At 59.5% G+C, this 23,202-nt stretch overlaps 1 protein-coding gene across 13 annotated transcripts in view; it reads left to right on the top strand.

Moving 5' to 3' along the window:
• ANKMY1 (ankyrin repeat and MYND domain containing 1) overlaps positions 1 to 23,202 on the top strand; it is a 68,364-nt gene that overhangs the window by 16,617 nt on the left and 28,545 nt on the right. For 8 of the 13 annotated variants that reach the window (XR_011486341.1, XR_011486342.1, XM_070463666.1 and 5 more), the window contains 12 exons: positions 1,153 to 1,296; positions 5,115 to 5,587; positions 7,247 to 7,463; positions 7,701 to 7,883; positions 9,946 to 10,367; positions 11,633 to 11,804; positions 12,464 to 12,604; positions 13,819 to 13,959; positions 15,826 to 15,933; positions 19,702 to 19,833; positions 22,172 to 22,285; positions 22,615 to 22,780. Coding sequence is in view for 11 of the 13 variants with exons in the window: in XM_070463666.1 (XP_070319767.1) it covers positions 1,153 to 1,296; positions 5,115 to 5,587; positions 7,247 to 7,463; positions 7,701 to 7,883; positions 9,946 to 10,367; positions 11,633 to 11,804; positions 12,464 to 12,604; positions 13,819 to 13,959; positions 15,826 to 15,933; positions 19,702 to 19,833; positions 22,172 to 22,285; positions 22,615 to 22,780 (2,413 nt within the window). In the remaining 2 variants the exon portion in view is untranslated. The remainder of the gene's footprint in view (positions 1 to 1,152; positions 1,297 to 5,114; positions 5,588 to 7,246; positions 7,464 to 7,700; positions 7,884 to 9,945; positions 10,368 to 11,632; positions 11,805 to 12,463; positions 12,605 to 13,818; positions 13,960 to 15,825; positions 15,934 to 19,701; positions 19,834 to 22,171; positions 22,286 to 22,614; positions 22,781 to 23,202) is intronic. The other 5 variants (XM_070463667.1, XM_070463673.1, XM_070463668.1 and 2 more) reach the window with 4 other exon arrangements.

The following is a 23,202-nucleotide window of genomic DNA, read 5'->3' as shown; positions in this document are numbered from 1 at the left end:
CAGGACTTCTTTCAGTTGGGTAAACTGTACGCCCCCCAGATCATTCCAGTGAAATGATGTGCAGACAATGGGCTGTCTCCTTGCTGGTGCCTCTCTGCTCTCCGTGTCCCTGCTCCGGCCACTCTAGGAGTGAAACGATGAGCTGGAAAACACCTCTCTTGGCTGTGATGCCTGGAAAGCCCGTCACTGGGGTCCTGGGGCCCCAGGCTTGGCTGGATCCAGGGGCTCCCGTGACTCCATCAGGTCGCTTCTTCCCACCACCCTGGGGGTGGTCAAGGTTGACCTTCTGACATCCAGCAGAGGGGATGGTGTTGGGGTCCCAGCCTCCTGCGAGAGAGAAGAGGCCCCGTGGACACTGGTGTGACTCGGTGATGGGTCCTGTGGCCAAATGCGAGTCAGGGCTGGGCTGGGGGTGGGAGTCCTCTGCTTGGCCACTCATGCCAGGGAGGCTGGGGTCAGGGCACCACCTACCCGTGGGGACTTGTCTCCTTCACCAGAGGATGACAGGGGGCACTGGGCAGGCGGCAGTCACCGGCCTGCTGGTGCGGGGGGTGGGGAAGGGTCTGTGAGTACGGCCACCAGCCACTTGAGCACCCGGCCCGCCAGCTTCTGGTGTGGAAGGCGGCCGTCTGACACGTGAGAGTCAGGTCTAGCGGCTGAGAAGTGCTTTGGATGGACATTGCGTTCTTTCTCCCTCCTGGGGTCCCAGTGGAGGGGCGTCTCCATCAGACCACCCCCGGGGGCTCGGGACCAGAGCACAGAGCAGCCCGTGTGCATGGCCACAGAAGCCAGGGGTCTTAAGTCAGGGCCAGGTTGGTGACCCCAGGGCTGGCAGCCCCCCACTCCCTGGGCCAGCCGGGGGGTGCCGGTGGAGCTGGGGCCAGGGCTCACGCGTGGAGACAGGTCGTGCCCCAGCCCGGGCAGTGCAGACACCCGAGCCAAGACGGGGCAGCGTGGCCACCAGGGGCCAAGTGTGCCTGGCGCCCGCTCTACGTGACTGGGGTGACCGCCCCTCGTGAGCCCAGGGCAGCCCCGCAGTCCCGGTCCACGTGGCCCAGGCCCAGAGGCTCAGCCGGGAGGGCATTCTGGAAGGTTCTGGGGCGGTAAGGGGCGGCTCCTCGGACAGACCGGCCACCCGCTCTCTGTTCACAGTCCTACCACGGGCAGTTCTACCGGGACCACCGGCATGGCCTGGGCACCTACATGTGGCCGGACGGCGCCAGCTTCACGGGCATGTTCTACCTCAGCGCCCGGGAGGGCTATGGCGCCATGTGCCTGAAGGAGAGGCTCTTCCAGGTGAGGAGCCGGCCTGGGCGGGCGCTCCTGGGTCTGGGGTGTGCTGACGAGAAGCGGCTTTCCTAGTCTAAGCGATTGTGATCGTGCCAGTAATACGGCGCATGAGAAGAAAATGAACACACAGTGAGGATGAGAGAGCTGGGCATTGTTCTGTCCCCGGAACGGGCCCGGGGTTACCAGCAAGTTGCTGTGTGTCCTGTAGGTGAAGCAGTAAGCTTGGCGAAAACATTTACCTTTCTACACGTAGACTGGCTTCTGGCGCACGTGCTGTTCTGAAAGTTCCCTTTTTCCAGGAGAACATTCCTGGCTTTGCAAATACAGATTCCTCCCCCACCCCCGCCTTGCTCATTAAAGTAACACTTGATTTACTGGGTAGTGCTGAAAGTTTCAGGGCTTCCCTCATAGCTTAGCTGGTGAAAAATCCGCCTGCAATGTGGGAGACCTGGGTTCCATCCCTGGGTTGGGAAGATCCCCCGGAGAAGGGAAAGGCTACCCACTCCAGTATTCTGGCTGGAGAATCCCATGGACTGTATAGTCCACGGGGCCGCAAAGAGCCGGACACGACTGAGTGACTTTCACTTCTGACAGTTTTGACAGGCACGGTGCTGTGTGGTGACCCCCACGGGTCAGAATAGTCCCGTCAGCCCCAGAGCACGCCCCCAGGCCCTCTGGAGCAGGTCTCCCCCTGCCCCCAGTGCCCGGCCGTTGCATCTTTGCCGATAATCTTGCCAGGTCACGAGCTCATCGTCTGCGTTTTCCTCTGTGCTTGTGGTTTTGACTCTTACGCGCCCGTCTGTGTGTGCATTGCTGTTGGTGTGTCACGGGAAGTGAGGCTCCCTCCTGCGCCACGTGGGGACGTCCAGGTGCTGCAGCTCCATCTGCTGGAGAGACTCACTTCCCTCCCGCCCAGCCTTTGCCTCTTCATCAGAAGTCGCGCCTGGAAACAGCTGCCTGGCTGTCTCTCGTTACATGATGTCAGGACTGACGGGTGGGTGCAAGCGTCAGCGGCCTGGTTCTGCCTGCAAGGAGCTCCCAGCCTCATGCCCTGCTTTCGGTGGGGCCTGGCTGCTTTAGTGGGATGCAGAATTTAGACGCCACCGTCTGGCTGCTCATCACCACCGCACGGGTTAGTTTTTATTTTTAGGTCTTTTCAGTAGCAGATCTAGAGAACACCTTTCAAAACTTTTTTTTTTTTATGGATTATTTATATGACATTTTTTCTTTTTTTAAAAAAAATTTTAAAATCGAATGATTTTTAAAATCCTATTGTTGTTCAATCACTAAGTTGTGTCCAACTCTTTGTGACCCCATGGACTGCAGCACGCCAGGCTTCCCTGTCCTTCACCATCTCCTGGAGCTTGCTCAAATTCATGTCTATTGAGTCGGTGATGCCATCCAACCATCTCATCCTCTGCTGTCCCCCTTCTCCTCTTGCCTTCAATCTTTCCCAGCATCAGGGTCTTTCCCAATGAGTCGACTCTTTGTATCAGGTGGCCAAAGTATTGGAGCTTCAGCTCAGCATTAGTCCTTCCAGTCAACATTCAGGGTTGATTTCCTGTGGGATTGACTGGTTTGATCTCCTTGCAGTCCAAGGGACTCTCCGGCGTCTTCTCCAACACCACAGTGCTTTACTATGGCTCTTTACAATTTCCTCCCACCGTTTCACAGTTTTGATTTTGTGATTTCATGTAATCCCACAACAACCCTTTTTTGGGCCCTCCCCCTCTATTCCCCCTCTCCCCACTGGTGACCACTAGATTGTTCTCTGTACCCATGTCTCTGCTTCCTTTTTTGTTTGAAAGTACACTTTTTTAAGTGAGAAAATACATCATCAGTTCATACTGATATCTCCAGCTCCAATGTATGGGTGGGGGCTTGGCACTCAACAGCTGTGGTGCTGTGTTTGCCTATCTCTTAGTCTTAACAATCTTGGTTTCTAACAAGATTTCCTACTTGCTTTATCTCTGAACATGTGTATAACAGTTTCAGAAAAGGGCAGAGCCTCATCAGCACCACTCTGATGATTAAAAACAGTCTCAGTTTCCTTTGCTGTGTCTCTGTCCCTGGGGTGGCCCCACCGGGGAGGCTGGGTCCAGTCACAGGAAATAATTCCTCTAAGTGTGGGCACCTCCACCCCCCTCCTCCATGTAGGTACAGAGCTGCAGTCACTTGCTTTATTTTGCTTTCATATTTTTGGCATTCTATTTTTAAAAGCTTGTTTTGATTTCATTTTGTGATTATGCAAAAACCTGATGCTTTTCCCAAGTCAAATCCATCAAACACGGTCCCCCTCACAGGAGTCCCTTCTCTTCCTTCTCCAGCCTCCCTGGTCCTTGGTGATCATCTTTGTAGTTCTATCTCTGCATTTACAAACGACGGGCAGACAGGCACACACGTTCCTCCCCCGAGGGCACCCCGTCCTCCATCTGCGGTTACACCTGGTCCCAGCAGCCCTGCCCCCTCCCAGCAGCTCCGGAAGGCCTGCGTCACCAGGCAACCTTCCTCAGTGTGGATTCCATGTTTTCACCTATGATCTTTGGCATGCATTCCTAGAAGTGGGATTGTTTGGTGAAAATTGAATGCATATTAAGAACAGAATTTTCAAAGCCAGTGCCTGTGGAGAGCCCCTCTTTACTGAACCATCAAGGTTCCTGGATCATCATCTGCTGTTCACATAAGGCTGTGAACATATTACAGCTTTGATGAGCTGGGATTACTTCCTGTGACAGATTCTTAGAAGCAGACTCCTGGGGCAGCTGCTTTTCTGCCCTAGGACGCCTGCCTCTCTGCCCAGGCTCACAGCTCCTGGGGGACCATCCCCCAACCCTGCCACTTTCAGAGTCTGATGGCGCATCCCGCCCTGTCACTGGCCCATCCACAGCTTCTCCTGGAAACACCCGTGGCCCCAGCCCAAGCCTGTGTGCCGCGCAGTGGTCCTCACACGTTTCCCTCGCTCATTTCATCTGCTGCCCCCTGGTCTGGCTGGCCAGCTTCTTATTGGCAGGGCTGTCCATCCACAGTGCTCAGCCCGAGGCTTGCAGCCAGAGGTGCTCCATGGGCACGTTGGACAATGGGGAGCTCCCGAGAATGGGGCTGCTGTTCGGCTTGCAGATAAGGGGGGGTGGGGAGTGACGTGTGTGTCCCCAGGGTTTCAGGCCTCCGTGCGTTTGCTGGGTGGTTCTTCTGCCCGCCCAGCGACCTCCAGGCATCATCCTTCGACACCATCTCAGGGAAGATGCAACGCGTCCTCCCCAGGAAGCCAGGTCTCTGTGGTCCCGGCGCCAGAACCCTTGTCCCAGGTCCCTCGCTGTTGGGAGGCACTGCTGCCTGGTGTCTCACTGAGACCCTCCTGGCTCCCCCTGATCCTCACACCCACCACTGGGCACCGATGCCAGCAGGAGTGTCAGAGCCGCCCGGCGGTGGCTGCGCTCTGCTAGCCTAGAGGCAAGCCAGGCTGACCACTCCTCCTCTGCTCACGCCTGCTGGGGTGTGTCTGACTCGGCGCCCGGCACCTCTGCCTGCATGCTCCTTCCCAGCCTGCTGGCTGCCTGGGCTGGGCTCACCATGTTAGAAGAGCAGGGGGCGCACAGCATCCCCGGCTTCCCTGCGCAAGGCCCCCAGGCCCACAGCCCCTCTGCCCACGACGCGTCTGTCTCAACGCCCGTGCTTTGGGCCTGGAGCATCCAAAGCCTCAGTAAACTGTCAGTTGAATGAACATATTTCTTAGGATGATGCTTTCTTCCTCTGATTTAAGAAACTGGCCACAGAGCGCAGGCCCTGCCCAGCCACCCGTTCCGCCCCATTGTGCCGTCCTGCAGGGGCTGTACAAGGCAGATGAGCGATTCGGACCAGGCGTTGAGACCTATCGGGACGGCAGCCAGGACGTGGGGCTGTGGTTCCGTGACCACCTCATCAAGCTGTGCGTGGAGATCCCTGGCAGCCTCTCCGTCCACAGCTACCCCGAGTTCTCAGGCTTCCTGACGCACACGCCCGCCAAGGTCACCCTCGCGGAAGAGGAGAAGATGGACTGGGGCCTAGAAGAGGGGAGGGACCCATTCTTCTACGACTACAAGCGGTTTCTCTTGAATGACGACCTCACTCTGCCTCCGGAAATCTACATCTACTCGACCGACAATAGCCACCTGCCCATGACCTCCTCCTTCCGCAAAGACGTGGATGCCCGCATCTTTCTGAACGACATCCCTCCATTTGTTGATGATGGAGAGCCCTGGTTCATCAGAAACGAGACCCCTCTGATGGTCAGAATCCAGAAGCAGGCTTACAAGTTCAGGTAACCTGGCCTGCCCTCCCTCTCTACCCCAGGGCTCAATGGCCCTTCTGCCCTCTGATGGGGGCACACTCAGGCCGGGGCTCCTGAAGGCCTCTGGCGGCTGGCCCCGCAACTTGGCTGTCCTGGCTGGCTGTCAGGCTTGTCTTGTTTGACTGACCGATACAGCCCAGTGGCGAAGGGCGGGGGGAGCTTGTGCCGGGAGCTGGAACACACTGTCCAAGTGCTGAGGGCTGTGGGGGAGCAGGGCAGGAAGAGGCTGGGCGGCTGGCTTGGCCTCTGGCTTCTCCACAGATGGCAGGGGAGAGATGGAGTGCTCTGCTAGTCTACAAAGATCACCGCCGCCTGCCCCAATGGCCCTGGGGAAGTGAGCAGCTACTTGAGGAAGACTTATTTTTGAAGTTAAAGTTTTCAAGAATATTTTAACCCCTTTCCTACACTTTGTCCTCAAATATCTGTAAACTATTTTGGAATGCATGTTTTGTGAACACAAATGCTACTCATGCATGCATCATCTACCCATCCACCCATCCATTCACCTGTTCATCCACCCATCCATCCATCTACCCACTTATCATATCCATCCATCCATTCATCCATCCATCCACCCACTTATCATATCCATCCACCTATTCATCCATCCATCCATCTACCCACTTATCATATCCATCCACTTATCATATCCACCCACTTATCCATCCACCCATCCAGCCATTCATCCACCCACTTACCATATCCATCCACCTATCAATCCTTCTGTCCATTCAGCCATCCATCCACCCACTTAATCATATCCATCCATCTATCCATCCATTCACCCACTTATCATATCCATCCACCTATCCATCAACCCATCCATTCATCCATCCATCCATTCATCACCCACTTATATCCATCCACCTATCCATCTATCCATCCATCGACCCATTTATCATATCCATCCATCTACCCATCCATCCATCCACCCACTTATCATATCCATCCACCTATCCATCTACCCATCCATCCATCCACCCACTTATCATATCCATCCACCTATCCATCTACCCATCCATCCATCCACCCACTTATCATATCCATCCACCTATCCATCCATCCATCCACCCACTTATCATATCCATCCACCTATCTCATCCATCCATCCATCCATCCATCCATCCACTTATCCATCCATCTATTAGTCCATCCATCCACCCACTCATCCATCTATCCACCTATCATATCCATCCACCCATTTACTCATGCACCCACCCACCCACCCACCCACACATCCATCCATCCACCTATCTACCCATTTATCCATCTATTCACTCATCCATTCACCTATCCATCTACCCATCTATCACCCATCCATCTGTCCATCATGCAAAGAACAGCTGAGCCTATAAATTTTTTTTTAAAGTGATACAGCTCTTTCTGCTGAGGAAAGATGCTTGCTTAGCTATAGCATCTTCACCTGTGGGCAGCGTGTTCCCCAGCGGCAGGTGAGCTGTGCAGGCCTAGGGCTTAGGGTGCCCTAGGAGCAGACTGTGATGGCGGAGAAGGCGGGTGGTCCGGGGCAGAGGCACAAAAGAGGAAGTGTGGACAGGAGGGAGGGCCCCTTTGGTGGCAGGGCTTGGTGTCCAGAGTCGGGCTCCCCCACCGAGGCTCCCTGACTGCCAGGAACAAGAGGGCTCACAGCAGCTGGAAAATGGATGCCATCCTGGAAGGGCGGCGGAGCGGCTTTGCGCGCCGTGGGCCCAAGGAGCGGCTCTCCAAGGAGATGATCCTGAAGGCCCAGGAAGGGGATTACGACTGGATTTACGGGGTCCTGAGGAACAACCTCGCCAGCCCCGACGTGGCCGATGCCAAGGGCCACACGGTGCTCGCCGCTGCTGCTGTGAGCGCCCCAACCCCGCAGGGTGCTTGTGTGGGCGGCAGGGTCACTCACAGGACCGCTGACCCAGAGGGCCCTGGGCAATGGCCCCTCGTAGGCAGCCTGCCCTCCCCCTCCCCCCTGTGGGATGGGGGAGGGGGCGGGGTGCCTCCTCCTGGGGCAGCCGCCTCTGAGCTGGCCAGGGCGTGGGGCCTCACGGGGGTCCTGGCCCCTGCTGAGAGTGCCCGCTGTCCTCGCCAGGCTGGCCCCTCCCTGCAGGTTCACTGTCACACTGACATCGTCAGCCTCCTGCTGGACAGCGGGGCCAACGTGAACAAGTGCACGGACGAGGGCCTCACCCCGCTGAGCATGTGCTTCCTGCTCCACTACCCAACCACGTCCTTCAAGCCCAACATCGCCGAGAGGACGGTGCCCGAGCCCCAGGTCAGCCCAGGGGAACCTGCGCCCTGGCTCAGGGTCTGCGCCAGCCCATCCCCGCCCCCATCCCTGCGTACCAGTCCCCTGTCCAGCTGTCCACGCATCCAGCTGTCCCCCTCCCCCATCCCCCCATCCCCAGGCCCCAGCCCCTCCCCCATCCCCTGCCATCCATCCCCCATCCTCAGGCCCCAGCCCCTCCCCCACCCCCCACCCCCTGCCATCCATCCCCCCATCCTCAGGCCCAAGCCCCTCCCCAATCCCCCCCATCCTCAGGCCCCAGCCCCTCCCCAATCCCCCCCATCCTCAGGCCCCAGCCCCTCCCCATCCCCCACCCCCTGCCATCCATCCCCCATCCTCAGGCCCAAGCCCCTCCCCAATCCCCTGCTGTCCATCCCCCCCATCCTCAGGCCCCAGCCCCTCCCCCATCCCCCATCCTCAGGCCCCAGCCCCTCCCCATCTCCTGCCATCCATCCCCCCATCCTCAGGCCCAAGCCCCTCCCCAATCCCCTGCCACCCATCCCCCCATCCTCAGGCCCCAGCCCCTCCCCCACCCCCTGCCATCCATCCCCCCCATCCTCAGGCCCAAGCCCCTCCCCCATCCCCCATCCTCAGGCCCCAGCCCCTCCCCATCCCCTGCCAGTCCATCCCCCATCCTCAAGCCCCAGTCCCTCCCTGATCCCCTGCTGTCCATCCCCCCATCCTCAGGTCCCAGCCCCTCCCCATCTCCTGCCATCCATCCCCCCATCCTCAGGCCCAAGCCCCTCCCCCACCCCCTGCCATCCATCCCCCCATCCTCAGGCCCAAGCCCCTCCCCAATCCCCCCCATCCTCAGGCCCCAGCCCCTCCCCATCCCCTGCCATCCATCCCCCATCCTCAGGCCCAAGCCCCTCCCCAATCCCCTGCTGTACAACCCCCATCCACAGGCCCCAGCCCCACCCAGATCCCCAGCAGTCCATCCACCCAACCGCAGGCCCTCAGCCCCCAACTCCCCATCTAGCGGTCCCCCCTCCCCATCCCCTGCCATCCATCCCTCCCTCCTCAGCCCCCCTCTTCCATCCCCATCCCTCATCCACCTCTCCCTTGTCCAACTGTTCACTGGGCCAGTACCACTCATCGCTCACTTGTCTACCTGTCCCCCAGTCCACCAGTTTCCCACTCCTGTCCCCCAGCTCCCTGGCCTTCTTGTGCAGACCAGGCTCAAGTGGGAGGAACTGAGGTGGGCGGGCAGCAAATGGGAGGAAATCGCCATGGTCACTGGGTGCCCTGAGCTTGTTGCTGTGGCACAGAGGATGTGTCCCTTAGGAGGCCATGTGCAGCCCCTGGGGCCTCAGGACAGAGGGCGCCGTGGACCACGCACAGGGCCCGCCGAGGCCTCTGGTGACCGGCACTGCTGGAGGCCCCTGAGCCTTGCGGGATGCCTGCTTCAGTCGTTCTAGGCGGGCACGCAGGGTGGAACTGCCGGGCCCTTCACAGAAGCAGTTAGTCACAGAGGGCTGGGCCCGTTATAAAGTAATTAGCCTCCAACTAATAAAAATAAATGGAAAAAACCAAAAACAGAGGGCTGGGCCTGGCCCCAGCCTTTCTGCCTGGGGATGGTCTGCGGTGGGACCTGAGACCCTGCATTTCTGGCGCTGCTGCCCTCTGTCCCTGGGCCACTGCTGAGAACTGAGGCTGTGACAGCAGGTGGAGGGCGCGCCAAGCCGCAGAGCGCGACGCCACCACCCGCTGGATTCGGACGTTTCTGGGGCTCACGTTAGAAAAAGTCAGGACAGGTGGAGTTCATTGTAATAATGCCATTTGTTTAACCTGTGTATCCAGAATTCCCCGTTCTGGTGTGTAATCAGTACAGCGGCCCGTGGGGAGACATTTGGCATTGATTTTCCGGTCGCCTCCCCTACGATGCGGGGGTCTGCACCAGAAGCCTGCATGGCACCCGCGTGGGGAGGGTCCCGGTGCCTGGGGGGTCCAGGTGCCTGGGGGGCCCGGGCCGGCCCTGCAGACAGAGGCAGCTTCCTGGGTCAGCAGTCGCCGCTTTGTCCTAAGGACGTTTTCTTGGTCCTTTCCAAAGGAAGCTTCGAAGCCAGTAACCACGATCCAGCGTTCCTTGTCGATCTCGGAATCACCCGTGGAGCCGGTCGTTCTGGAGGAGCCGGTCACGGCGCCAGGCGGCCCGGAGCGGAAGCAGTCCTCCGCCAGGCCGAACATCGAGGAGGGCCGCCGCGGGGCTCGGGAGCGGGGCTCCACGTCAGGGAGGAGCAGTGCCAGCGACTCCGAGCGCTCTGGGGCCCTGGCGTCGGGGACGCTGGGCCGGAGCTCGGCCTGCAGCGACGGCTCGGACTTCGAGTCCGGCCGGGCCATGCGCCATTTCCGCATCGACCTGCCGCCGCAGCTGCTGGAGTGTGGCGCGCGGGGGCACAGCCTGCTGCAGACCCCGGGCCCCGGGCCGGCCGACCGGGGCACCATGAGGAGGATGGCACTGCGCATGGTCCAGTAGGTGGCGGGCCCAGGGCGCGCCTCAGGGGGAGCCGCGAGCCCCGCTCCCGTGGGAGGGCGGTTCTGCACGCCGGGGGTGGCTCCCAGCGGCTGGCCTCTGTGCTCTCCCTGGGGCGGAGCGTGGGATGGGGTGCTGGCACCGGAAAGGCACAGGCGAGCACTCACCCTCAGCCACCCAGGGACACACGCGTGCTCTTGTGCACACCCGCCAGCACACGGTCACTCACCGTGGATGCGTGTGCGCACAGGCGCACCACGCCCGGGGAGGCTCTCACGGAAGTAGGGCTGCCCCGCCAGCAAGTCCCGAGCACACAGAGTATCTTCAGGGCCAGTGGCCCCCTCGCGGTGCGGGCTCTGAGGTGGCCAAGTTTTTCATGAAAACTGGTTATCTGTGCGAATAGGGAATGGTTAGTGTTACTTTTTGAGTGTATTACTAAATATTTGAACACATTCTCAGTCTTAATTTCTAAGACAGTAGACAGGGATGGCTAGAACCCGGGTAAACAGACCTCTTTGGGAGCCTGGAAGGATCATACAAGTGCGGAGGGTCGGAGGGCAGGCCGTCTGAGCGCTGCCGCCCTGGACTGACCCAGCCTCCTCTCTCCCTCTGCTCTGCCGGGGGTCAGCGGGCCGGTCGGGCCCCCACCTGCCGCCCTCGGCCTCTCCGCACACCCCGCTCTGCACCCCCACCTTCTCCCTGCCCCCCCACCCGCCCAGCCCTCACGCGTCCCCACAAGAGGCTGGGTGTGCTGCTCTGAGGGGGTTGTGAGAGATGTGTGTGGTAGGTGTGTGTGCACTGTGTTACATGTGTGGTTGCATGTATGTGCCATGCCGTGCCTGCGTGTATGTGTGTGTGTGTACGTGCTATGCTATGTCTCTGTGTGTATGTGTGTCTGTGTGTTTATACATGTATGTGCATGTCTGCTGTGTGTGTACAACCTTGGGTACCAGGCAATGTACATCGTCCCCTCACTGCCGCCCCGGGAGGCATGCTGGCCCCCACCCCCACCCCGCATCACGGGTGACCTCAGAGAGGCTAAGTGAGCACCAGGCTGAAGTCGGGCAGGGCCGCAGCTGGACCTGGGCTGCCCTGGTGCAGAGAAGGGCTGCAGTCTTGGCAAGGCAGGACCCCGGCGACGGTGTGCTCCGCGTCAGGCCTCATCAGCACCCCCGGCGGGGCTCCTTCCGGCCCGGGGCATGTCTGGGCTACGGGCTGCGCATGCCCCTCCGCCAGCCTGTGACAGTCTCCCTGCTCCTTCCAGAGACAGGCACAGGTGGGCGACCATCAACCTGCTGCTGCGCCGCGGCGCCGACCCCAACCTGTGCCGCGTGCCCATGCAGGTCCTCTTCTTCGCCGTCAAGGCCGGGGACGTGGATGGGGTGAGGCTGCTGCTGGAGAACCGGGCCAGGACGGACATCCAGTTCCCGCCCAAGGTGGGCTGCGCCGCGTTGGGGGCCGCAGGCCGACTCTGACGGTCTCCCGCAGCGTCTGCTTTCCTCCCTGGTTGTGTTGATGCTTGTCAGTCACTTAGGCCTCTTATACTCAGAGGTGTTGACTTCTGAAAGGCTGCCAGTCTTGCTCAGGCTACTTGCTCACCTTCTGGGCCCCTGAGCCAGGTTGTTTATTTCCTCTTTATTCTTGGGTGTAAGTGCAAGGGTGCAGGGAAGCAGGATTTCAGGCGTCAGACCCAGGAGGATTTCACAGGAACTTGTTGTGCTCACTGATTGGACTCCATCTTTGAAACCTCCTGGAGGAGAGCGGAGACATTTAGTCTAATAGGAAGCTGGTCCACCAGGGCCTGTGTTCCTCTCTGTCACCCTGGCAGACGAAAGCCTCATGAATCAGAGCAGACGGCTGGGCTTGTGTGGTGTGTTTGTGGTCCATTGTGGGCGGGCCTCTTGTCCCGAATGTCCCGGATGACGAGTATGTGGTGCCTTGGGAACCCGAGGCAGGTGGGGGGCAGGCGGCCACGCTCTCGCCCTGGACCTGGGCCCCACGGGCCTTGTTCACACAGAGCCCCACCCTCGGGCTGACAGCTGTCGCTCCTCGGGAGCCGGGGCTGCACCCTCACCCGCCTGTGTTTCCCCTGCAGCTGGGGGCCCTGACCCCTCTCCACATCGCGGCTGCCCTCCCTGGGGAGGAGGGCGTCAAGATAACGGAGCTGCTGCTCCATGCCATCACCGACGTGGATGCCAGGGCGGCTGACCAGGACGATGTGTACAAGCAGGCTAAGGTGGGCATCGCACCGTGGAGGGTGGGGTCCCTCTGCAAGCAGCGTGAGGTCCCTAAGGAGGGTGCCGGGCACTCTGCGAGCCGCAGGCTGGCCTGGATCCGGGCAGCGCGTGCCTGGACACCCCGTGGTCGTCTGTGCGAGCCGGGGCCTGTCCGGGGCAGAGGGAGGCAGTGTGACTTGGGCCCCGAGTGTGAACACTCCGCACACAGGCCTGTGGTGTGGGAGAGGCACACGCGCTTCACGAACGTGAGTGAGAACCTGCTTTTTCAGGCAGCTCACAAAGCGCGGGGGTCCTCGCTGGGGCAACCGGGCCCCCGGGAGGGCATTCTGTAGGAGGCTCTGTCTCACCAACTTGGGGGGTGCCCCTCTGCCTGGAGACGCGTCTGCCCAGGGCCACACTCCCTGGCCGGGTCCTCCCATCCCGCCTGCTCCCAGCCGCCCCTCTGGCCCCTGGGCCACTTCTAGGCTGCCGCCATCTGAGAAGGCCGGCCCGGAGCCCCGCGGGCTCTGAGTTCCTGATGCGCAGGGGGAGTCGGGCCACGTGCTCTGTCCTTGCCGAGGTTGGGGGAGTCGGGCTGTGGGCCTCCTCGGGCAGCCTCCAGGTCTGCCCCACCCTCAGGGAGCCTCGTGTCCCCAGACCAGGTCTCAGGACCCAGTGCCCCCTGCCAACCTGCTCCAACACGTGACGGGGAGGGGAGTGGACCCTCGGGGGGCAGGGCAGGCTGCTGGGTGGGGTGCTGATGCTGCAGAAGGGCCTGGGGGCCAGAGGTGGGGCTTGGAGCCTGCTGGGTGGGGGTTCTGGGGTTCAGGGCTGGCGAGGCAGAGCTTGCATCTTGGCACATGCAGCGACCCCCGCCCCCCTGCAAGGCCATGCCGAGGCCCCCTCCGCCATGCAGCCCTCCCAGCCTCCTCCTCCAGGCCGAGCCCCCGGAGCACAGCAGCTCTGCCGTCTCATCCTTGCATCCACCCAAGCCTCATCCAGCCCCCAGCACCGAGGGCGTGCGGTGGGGAGGGGAGGGCGGGTTCGAGGAGTCAGCGTGGTTCACAGGGCACCGCTGCAGGCCTGTGGGCTGGGGGGGCGGCGCGGCCCTGGGGGAGCCCTGGTTGTGAGCTGGTGCCTGCAGAGGGTGCAGGGCCCAGGTGGCATGTGGCGGGTCTCTGTGCTCTGGGGGGACAGGCTTGGGGCCACCCTCGACCCCTCTGTCTGCCTACAGCTGGACCTGCTGCCTTCCAGCCTGAAGCTCAACAGTGAAGTGGGCCCGCCCAGCATCTACTACAGCAGGTGCATGTCAGTCCCCGACGAGGGAGGCAGGACGGCCCTGCACGTGGCCTGTGAGCGGGAGGACAACCACAGGGTGAGGCGGCCTTCTGGGTGGGCCGGGGGGTGTGCACAGGTGCCTTGAAGCGTACCCGTGAGTGCCCGTCCGTGAGTGTGTGCGTGAGTCTGTGTGCAGCCGTGTGTGTGAGCTTGTAGGTCGGTGTGTATGTCTGCGTGCACGTGTGTACACATGCACGTGCAGGGCGGTGAGCCCGCAGGCCTGGTCGGCTGAGCCAGGCCTCAGGTCCCATGGCCATGTGAGCAGACCTGGGCGTGCCTGCCCCTGGCTGCTGTGGTCCAGACCAGGGTCCTCCAGCTACAGGTCATCCTCCCTAAGTGGGCCCCGGACTCGGGGGACTGGGTCAGATCAGCAGTGAGCTGGGACACGCTGTGTTGAGATAGGATAGGAAGCATCATGGAACTTGTGTGCATGGACGTGTTATTTCAGAGCACATGCTGGGGACACGCGTCCACACACAGGCCTGTGTACCTGGCGGTGGGGGCCTGGGTTGCCTTGTGAAGTCACTGCGTTACTGCGGGTGGCAGTCACACATGTCTATGCTGCCAGCCCATCGCCCCCCGGACGGTGACCCCGTCTGGTGCCACTGCCTCCTGTCCCCTTTGGGATCAGTTTGCCCGTGGCGGATGCAGGAACCCCTTGGAGGATGGGTGGGAGGGGAGCTGGGGAGCCGGGCCAGGGAGCCCCTGAGTGCATGATACACAGCCTCTGTTTATTTGCCTGTAAATGAAAGAGCAGCAGCCTCACGGGCCTGCAGCATGAGGTCTTTGTCACTGCCCAGGATGAGGATCACACGTGCCGCCCTGATGGGAGCCGTGAGGGCCTGCGTGGGGGTGGACGCCCACGCAATGCTGGCAAGGGACCACCCACTCCAGAACACCCCCTCTGTCTTGTCAATGCATCCTCGGTCTGTGTCACTGCCCCACCAGAGAGGGGCGGCGAGCCCAGGCTGAGGCCGGGGACAGCAAGGTTCCAGGAAGGTGGGGCTGCCCAAGGCCGCTGGGCAGTAAATTGGAGGCCTGGGCTTGGAGCACAGCTCTTTCTAGCTCACACGCCTTTGTCCTTTGTACTGATTTCGGATTTGGAAAAGTTAAGGGGAAACAGTCAGGAGACGCCTCAGGCCGTGTTCTCTTCAGATCAAGGACAGATCACCAGTGTAAAGTCCGGTGTTAAGACGTGCGCGGGCTGCAGCCATCCAGCTACCACGCCTGCATTCCAGCAGGGAGAGTGAGAAGAGGGGGAGCTTCCCAGGAACCCCGCGGCCCACTTCTGTGGGCTCCCCTTGGCCCGGCCAGTGAGGCTGGCAGAGGTGGTGGTCTTGCAGAGTGGGCCAGCTGGCCCCTGGGGTCGGCATGTCCGCAGAGCAGCAGACCGCCCCTTGTGGTGAGGGGAGCCTGGGTCAACTCCCCGCGGGCACTTCCCAGAGAGGAGGGGGAAGCTGAGAGCTTCCTTGGGGGTGAAGGGCTGAAAGCGCCCCTGCGTTTCTTTTGCCTGGTGTGTCCTGGTGAAGGGCTCGCCCTCTGCCCCGCCTGCCGTGAGCCCAGCCCAGCTGCAGTAGTCTCGATATAGCAGCACCAGCTCGATTCGAGTCTGCAACAGCCGCAGTAGAGTGGCCCTGACTCTCCTCTTTCCTTCAAATCAACTTACTCGTCACCGACGTCCCTTGTTTTCCATCTGAAATGATCGATGTTTGGAAAACATCTTCTCGGCTTGGGGATCCACCCACCATTCACTGCCCAGCGTCCAGGGCGCTTGTGTGTGCCAGGCAGGGCCCTAGTGTGAGGGAGGAGCAGTCAGTGGCCGGGATGGCCTCACGGTGTGTGTCTCCCCTGGAGTGGAGGCGCCCCTGTAACCCGCCGTCCTTCCGCCTCTCTCCCCACCCAGTGCGCCAGGGACATCGTCCGGCTCCTGCTGGCCCACAGAGCCAACCCCAACTTGCTGTGGAGCGGCCACTCCCCGCTCTCCCTGTCCATCGCCAGCGGCAACGACCTGGTGAGCAAGTCCCACCCCGCCGGCGTACCTGCGGGGCTGTCGCGTGCCCCTGCTTCAACGCAGGCTCTGGGATTTGCTGTCCTTGAGGTGCCCCAGGGACAGCATGGTGTGATGCCCGGAGGGTCCCCTCCCATGAGGACGGAGTGCCCCACAGAGAGAAGGGTGGAGGGAGGGAGTGAGCATGAGGGGGAGGGTTCACCCGGCAGGTGCTGACTCAGCCTCAGAGCACTGGGAGAGCACCTTGGGTGGTTCCCACCTTCTGTGGCTGCCAAGGACTGTGTTTGTTCTCCCACCCACCCACCTGTCTAGCCACCCAGTCATCCACTCATCCACTCATCCATCCTCCCAGTCACCCATCCATCCATCCTCCCAGTCACCCATCCATCCATCCTCCCAGTCATCCATCCACTCATCCTCCCAGTCATCCATCCATCCATCCTCCCAGTCATCCACTCATCCATCCTCCCAGTCATCCATCCATCCATCCTCCCAGTCATCCACTCATCCATCCTCCCAGTCATCCATCCACTCATCCTCCCAGTCATCCATCCATCCATCCTCCCAGTCATCCACTCATCCATCCTCCCAGTCATCCATCCATCCATCCTCCCAGTCACCCATCCATCCATCCTCCCAGTCACCCATCCATCCATCCTCCCAGTCACCCATCCATCCATCCTTCCAGTCATCCATCCACTCATCCTCCCAGTCATCCACTCATCCATCCTCCCAGTCATCCATCCATCCATCCTCCCAGTCATCCACTCATCCATCCTCCCAGTCATCCATCCACTCATCCTCCCAGTCATCCATCCATCCATCCTTCCAGTCATCCATCCACTCATCCTCCCAGTCATCCATCCATCCATTCTCCCAGTCATCCATCCACTCATCCTCCCAGTCATCCATCCATCCATTCTCCCAGTCATCCACTCATCCATCCTCCCAGTCACCCATCCATCTATCCTCCCAGTCATCCATCCACTCATCCTCCCAGTCATCCATCCATCCATCCTTCCAGTCATCCATCCACTCATCCTCCCAGTCATCCATCCATCCATTCTCCCAGTCATCCACTCATCCATCCTCCCATCATCCATCCATCCATCCTCCCAGTCATCCATCCACTCATCCTCCCAGTCATCCATCCATCCATCCTTCCAGTCATCCATCCACTCATCCTCCCAGTCATCCATCCACTCATCCTCCCAGTCATCCACTCATCCATCCTCCCAGTCATCCATCCATCCATCCTCCCAGTCATCCATCCACTCATCCTCCCAGTCATCCATCCATCCATCCTTCCAGTCATCCATCCACTCATCCTCCCAGTCATCCATCCACTCATCCTCCCAGTCATCCACTCATCCATCCTCCCAGTCATCCATCCATCCATCCTCCCAGTCATCCATCCACTCATCCTCCCAGTCATCCATCCATCCATCCTTCCAGTCATCCATCCACTCATCCTCCCAGTCATCCATCCACTCATCCTCCCAGTCATCCACTCATCCATCCTCCCAGTCATCCATCCATCCATCCTCCCAGTCATCCATCCACTCATCCTCCCAGTCATCCATCCATCCATCCTTCCAGTCATCCATCCACTCATCCTCCCAGTCATCCATCCACTCATCCTCCCAGTCATCCACTCATCCATCCTCCCAGTCATCCATCCATCCACTCATCATCCCAGTCATCCATCCATCCATCATCCATCCACTCATCCTCCCAGTCATCCATCCTCCCAGTCATCCACTCATCCATCCTCCCAGTCATCCATCCATCCACTCATCATCCCAGTCATCCATCCATCCATCCTCCCAGTCATCCATCCACTCATCCTCCCAGTCATCCACTCATCCATCCTCCCAGTCATCCATCCATCCATCCTCCCAGTCATCCATCCATCCATTCTCCCAGTCCTGCATTTTTCCTTCCTTCCATTCATTTATCCACCTTCCCACCCACTGCTCCACCCATCCATTCTTCATCATCCATCCCTCCTTCTGTCTTATTGTTTGGTCACTAAGTTGTATCCAATTCTTTGTGACCCCATGGACTGCAGCACACCAGGCCTCCCTGTCCATCACCAACTCCCAGAGCTTACTCAGACTCATGTCCATTGAGTCAGGGATGCCATCCAACCACCTTCTCCTCCTGCCTTCAACCTTTCCCAGCATCAGGGTCTTTTCCAATGAGTCAGTTTTTTGCATCAGGTGGCCAAAATATTGGAGTTTCAGCTTCAACATCAGTCCTTCCAATGAATATTCAGGAATGATTTCCTTTAGGATTGACTGGTTGGATCTCCTTGCTGTCCAAGGGACTCTCAAGAGTCTTCTCCAACACCACAGTTCAAAAACATCAATTCTTTGGTGCTCAGTTTTCTTTATAGTTCAACTCTCACATCTATACGTGACTACTACTAGGAAAACCATTACTTTCTATGGACCTTTTGTTGGCAAAGTCATGTCTCTGCTTTTTAATACACTGTCTAGGTTTGTCATAGCTTTTCTTCCAAGGAGCAAGTGTCTTTTAATTTCATGGCTGCAGTCACCATCCACAGTGATTTTGGAGCCCAAGAAAATAAAATCTGCCACTGTTTCCATTTTTTCCCCATCTATTTGCCATGAAGTGATGGGACCAGGATGCCATGATCTTCATTTTTTGAATGTTGAGTTTTAAGCCAGCTTTTTCACTCTCCTCTTTCACCCTCATCAAGAGACTCTTTAGTTCCTCTTTGCTTTCTGCCATTAGGGTGGTATCATCTGCATATCCTGAGGTTGTTGATATTCCTTTTTTCTATCTATCCACCTATAATCCACCCACCTATTCATCCTTTCATTTAGCTGTTATTTTTTGAGCATGTTCTTTGTACCAGGTAGGCACCATTCCAGGCATTAGGTGTTGAATGGAACAGAAGTGTCAAGGATCCTACATTCTAGTTGGGGCAGATGGACCACAATCCGGTGTGACAGTGTCAGGCACTAAGCTCGTGAAGAAAGTGACGATGGGCGAGGGGAGGAGCGTGAGGGGGGCTCCTTCAGCTGGGTGGCGGGAGGGCTTCTCTGGTGAGAGGCCTGGGGCCGCCATTGCTGCTGAGGGGCTGGGGCTCCCGTGTCCCTCCTGCCCCGCCCCTCCGCCTCCTGCCTTCGCTCATGCACCGAGTCACTCACTCAGCGCGTCACGCGGGCACCTGCTCTGTGACCGGCCCTGGGGGGGTGCGGGCAGCCTGGAGGAGAGCCTCATCCCAGGCGCAGAAGCTCCCGGAGGGCCAAGCTCGGTTCCTCGTGTGTTTGGAGCAGCTGCTCTGACCCCAGGCCCCCCGGGGGCCCCTGGGCGACTGGGGACGCAGCAGGGAGCAAGGGAGCCCCGTCCTCTGCACGTGGTCAGGTGATCACGGTGACCGGCTGCCCTGGGTAGAGGCAGGCTGGTCCCAGGTACACGGACCAGCAGGACATGCGCCTGACCCTGTGGGGTGAGAGGCCCGGCAGGATCCCCTGCGTCCCCAGATGGAAAGCAGAGAGGCGCCGGGACCACTTCTGAGCAACTGGACGTTGTTCTGAGGAAGTGCTGGACCTGGGCCGCCCCGGGGGAGTGGGAGTCCTCCCTAGGGAGCCGCCGTGTGTGCGCCCCAGCCTCGCCGTCTGAGCCGCGGCCCCTGGGGCTGGGAAACAGGGAAGTCGCCCCGCGTGGCCTGGCTCCGGGCGCTTCCTCGGCTTATCGGGGAGGGGCACGGCGGGTGCTGACAGGCCTGTCTGTGCCCAGATCGTAAAGGAGCTGCTGTCCTGCGGAGCTGACCCCAACATGCTGCTGACCAAAGGCTTGGGCAGCGCCCTGTGTGTTGCCTGTGACATCACCTATGAGAGCCAGAGCAGCCTGGAGAGCAGGCTGGCCCTGGTGAGCCGGGGGCGGGGAGGGCGGAGAGGGGAGGCCCTGGCGGGCGGGTCTGGGGTCTGCACTGGACCCTCTGTCTGGCCCTTGCTTGCAGCACGGCGCTTCATGGCACTTCATGGGCTCTTGCTCTGTGTTCAAGACTTGATGTTCCAAACACTTGAGAAAGTACAAACAATTCTTGCCTTTTATAGTTTATAGACATAAAATATATTAGTGGCAAACCCACCCAAAAGGCCAGACAAGAGTCCCTAGTTTGTCTTGAGAGACATTGGGCTTGGCTTTGGTCTAGCTGCAGGAGTCTAGAGTTTTCAGTGACAGAACCAGATTACCAGGGATCCAGAAGCTGTATCCTGGGGGGGGGGGGGGGGGATGGGGAGCTGTGTCCTGAGTGGGGGATGGGGAGCTGTGTCCTGGGGGGGGGGATGGGGAATGGGGAGTCGGGTGGGGGGTGGGGGTGCACTCTCTGCTGGAAGCAAAGCTTCACTGGCAGTGCCCCCAGAACCTAGGGTTTTTGTTTGTGAGGAAGGAAGGTGGAGTGATGAGAGGCTGGTGACAGTCATTGAGGCCGCCTTGTGTCTCCCCAAATAACGACCCTGCTGACACCTGCTCAGCAAGTGTGCGTTATGAACTTCCTGTAGATGACAGCTTGATTCTTGTCTGTCACATCCAGCCTTGTGGCTTGTGGTTTTGTCAGCATTTCTCGATGAAACTGTGAAACCAAAGAACCTCTGTGTAGCACGGCATCCTTCCTTGTCATGGTCAGGGTGGGCGCCTCTGACAGATGCTGTTTGCTATGAATGCAGTTGGTGCTGTGTCAGGAGCGTAGGACCTTGCCCTGGGGTGTGCCAGGGGTCCAAAGGCACACACATGTGCACGCACAGGCACATCACATGCCTGCGTATACATGTGCAAGCACCCCCCTCATGCACATAGCTGCTCTCTGCAGCCACACACATATGCATGCACACACATGCCCACACGCCTGTGCACACATGTGCATGCAACCACACACATGCATGCACACACATCCACATGCCTGTGTATACGTGTGCAAGCACCCCCCACACTCACATAGCTGCTCTCTGTAACCACAGATGCATGCACACACATGTCCATACAACAGTGCATACATGTGCACGCAACCACACACTCACACAGCTGCTCTCTGCAACCACACACATGCATGCACGCACATGTCCACATGCCTGTGCATACATGTATAAGCACCCATCCCCACACACTCACATAGCTGCTGTCTGCAACCACACACACATGCATGCACACACATGTCCACTCACCTGTGCATACATGTGCACACAACCACACACTCACACAGCTGCTCTCTGCAACCACACACACATGCATGCACACACATGTCCACACACCTGTGCATACATATGCATGCAACCACAGACTCACATAGCTGCTCTTTGAAATGACACACATGCATGCACACACATCCACAGGCCTCTGAATACGTGTGCAAGCACACACATACACTCACATAGCTGGTCTCTGCAACCAGGCACACGGCATCTGTGGTCTTACTGAGGGCCCTCGGGTTGTTGTATGGATGTTGAACATGGTACAGACTAGGGCTTTTGGCCTCTTTAACCTACAGAACTTGAGAACAAGTCACAGGCACCCTTGCTCATTCCCCGAGGCGGGGTGAGCTTGTTCCTTATGTGGGGTGAGTGGAGGGGTGTCCAGGGGTCAGTCTGGAGGCTTAGGTGGTCTGCTCGCCCTTCGGTGGTGTTGAGTGCAGGGTGTGTGCACATACCCTGCTTTTGCTCCTGGCTCTTCAGAAGTGGCAGCTGCGAGTTTCTGGTCTTTATGTATCTTGTTGTCCGTAGTCTGCCTCAACTGCACCTGCACCCAGCTATTTTTAGTCCATTTGGTTTCTTTGTGTTTTGTTTCTGAAGGAGACATTTGTCCAGGTGCAAGCACTGCAGCAAGGGTCCCAGGTCCCAGCCTGTCTCAGACAGACCGGCTTGGGGTTTGCCCTCCTGCCACTTACACTCTAGTGGAGTGGGACCAGACCTCAGCAGGGTGCCCTGGGGTGCGGTTAGGTGAGGGAGGGCTGCCCGAGGAGCCGGCCAGCCCCCAGACTCAACCTTGCTCTGAGGGTTACCCTGAGGACACACCACCCTAATGTCTCATCCGTCTGTCTGTTTGTCTTGCTGACACTCCGCACACCTGGGAGGATGGCCCAGCTGGGTCACGCAGTGGGCAGGAGCCCAACCCTGCTCTCCTGCTGGGGGAGAGGGTCCCCTGGTCCACGCCCCACCCCCTGGTGGCTGGGGCAAATGTGAGACTTTGACGTGGGCTCTGTTCTCCACAGATTGACCGGCTCATTAATTACGGGGCTGACATCCTGTACCCTGTGACACTTTCACAGGGGGACAAAACAGCTGTGGGCACAGCGGTCGACTATGGGTACTTCAGATTCTACCAGGTGGGTTGAGTCGCTCATTGGCGATGGGGGTGGAGCTGGGGCCTTTAGCATCTCTTGGGCAAGGCGGGCCAAAGGTCCCTCATGCCTCTGACCAAAGTCCTCCCCCCGCCTCCTAGAAGGGAAAATTCAGGCCCCTCAAGCATTGCCAGCTTGACTGTCTGTGCACCAGCTCTCTGAGCGTTATCCTGGTCTGTCCTCACACTCATTGCCATGACCACAGTGTACCCCAAAATGTTGGTGGTGGGCCAGGGCTGCTGGACCTGCTCCCCCTGGTGGACTGGGGGCCCGGTGCCCCGTGCTCAGAGGTGGTGACTGGCGTTGGGTTGCAGGACCGGAAGATAGCCCACTGCCCCTTCCACATGCTGATGCCTGCAGAGCGGGAGACATTTCTGGCCCGGAAGAAGCTCCTGGAATACATGGGCCTCCAGCTGCGGCAGGCCGTCTTCGCCAAGGAGGGCCAGTGGGACCCGAAGGTGCTGCATCTGAGCAAGAGAGGTGGGCGTGGCGGGTGCTCAGCTGGGTGGGTGCATGGGCGTGGTGGGCAGCCAGTGGGGTGGGTGGCTGCAGCGAGCTCCTCAGGCAGCTCGGAGCTGACCCGGAGGTCCCCTGGCCTGTGTGTGTGTGACGGGCTTCATGCATCGTGGAGGAGCATGGGTGCCCCGTGCTGGGGGCTGCGTCCCCCGAGGGTCTGGCTCCAGGAGGCTGTGTGGGGTGGGCCTGGGAAGAGAAAGTGGGGGGCCCCATCCCAGGCCTGGGAGCATCACCTGTGTCCAGTGCCCTGCCTGCCCCGCTGCCACGGTGGGGGACACGACCCCTGAGGAGGGCAACGTGCCTGTACCGGGGGTGGGGGGAGGGAGCCTGCCCTGCGGTCTGCTTGGCGAGCTGCGCCCCGGGGGTGGAGCTGGCAGCCAGCCTGA

This window comes from Odocoileus virginianus, unplaced genomic scaffold, assembly GCF_023699985.2.
Source record: "Odocoileus virginianus isolate 20LAN1187 ecotype Illinois unplaced genomic scaffold, Ovbor_1.2 Unplaced_Contig_5, whole genome shotgun sequence".
Lineage (NCBI taxonomy): Eukaryota > Metazoa > Chordata > Mammalia > Artiodactyla > Cervidae > Odocoileus > Odocoileus virginianus.
The sequence above is the reverse complement of the archived record's forward strand: the minus strand, read 5'-3'. Positions and strand labels throughout refer to the sequence as shown.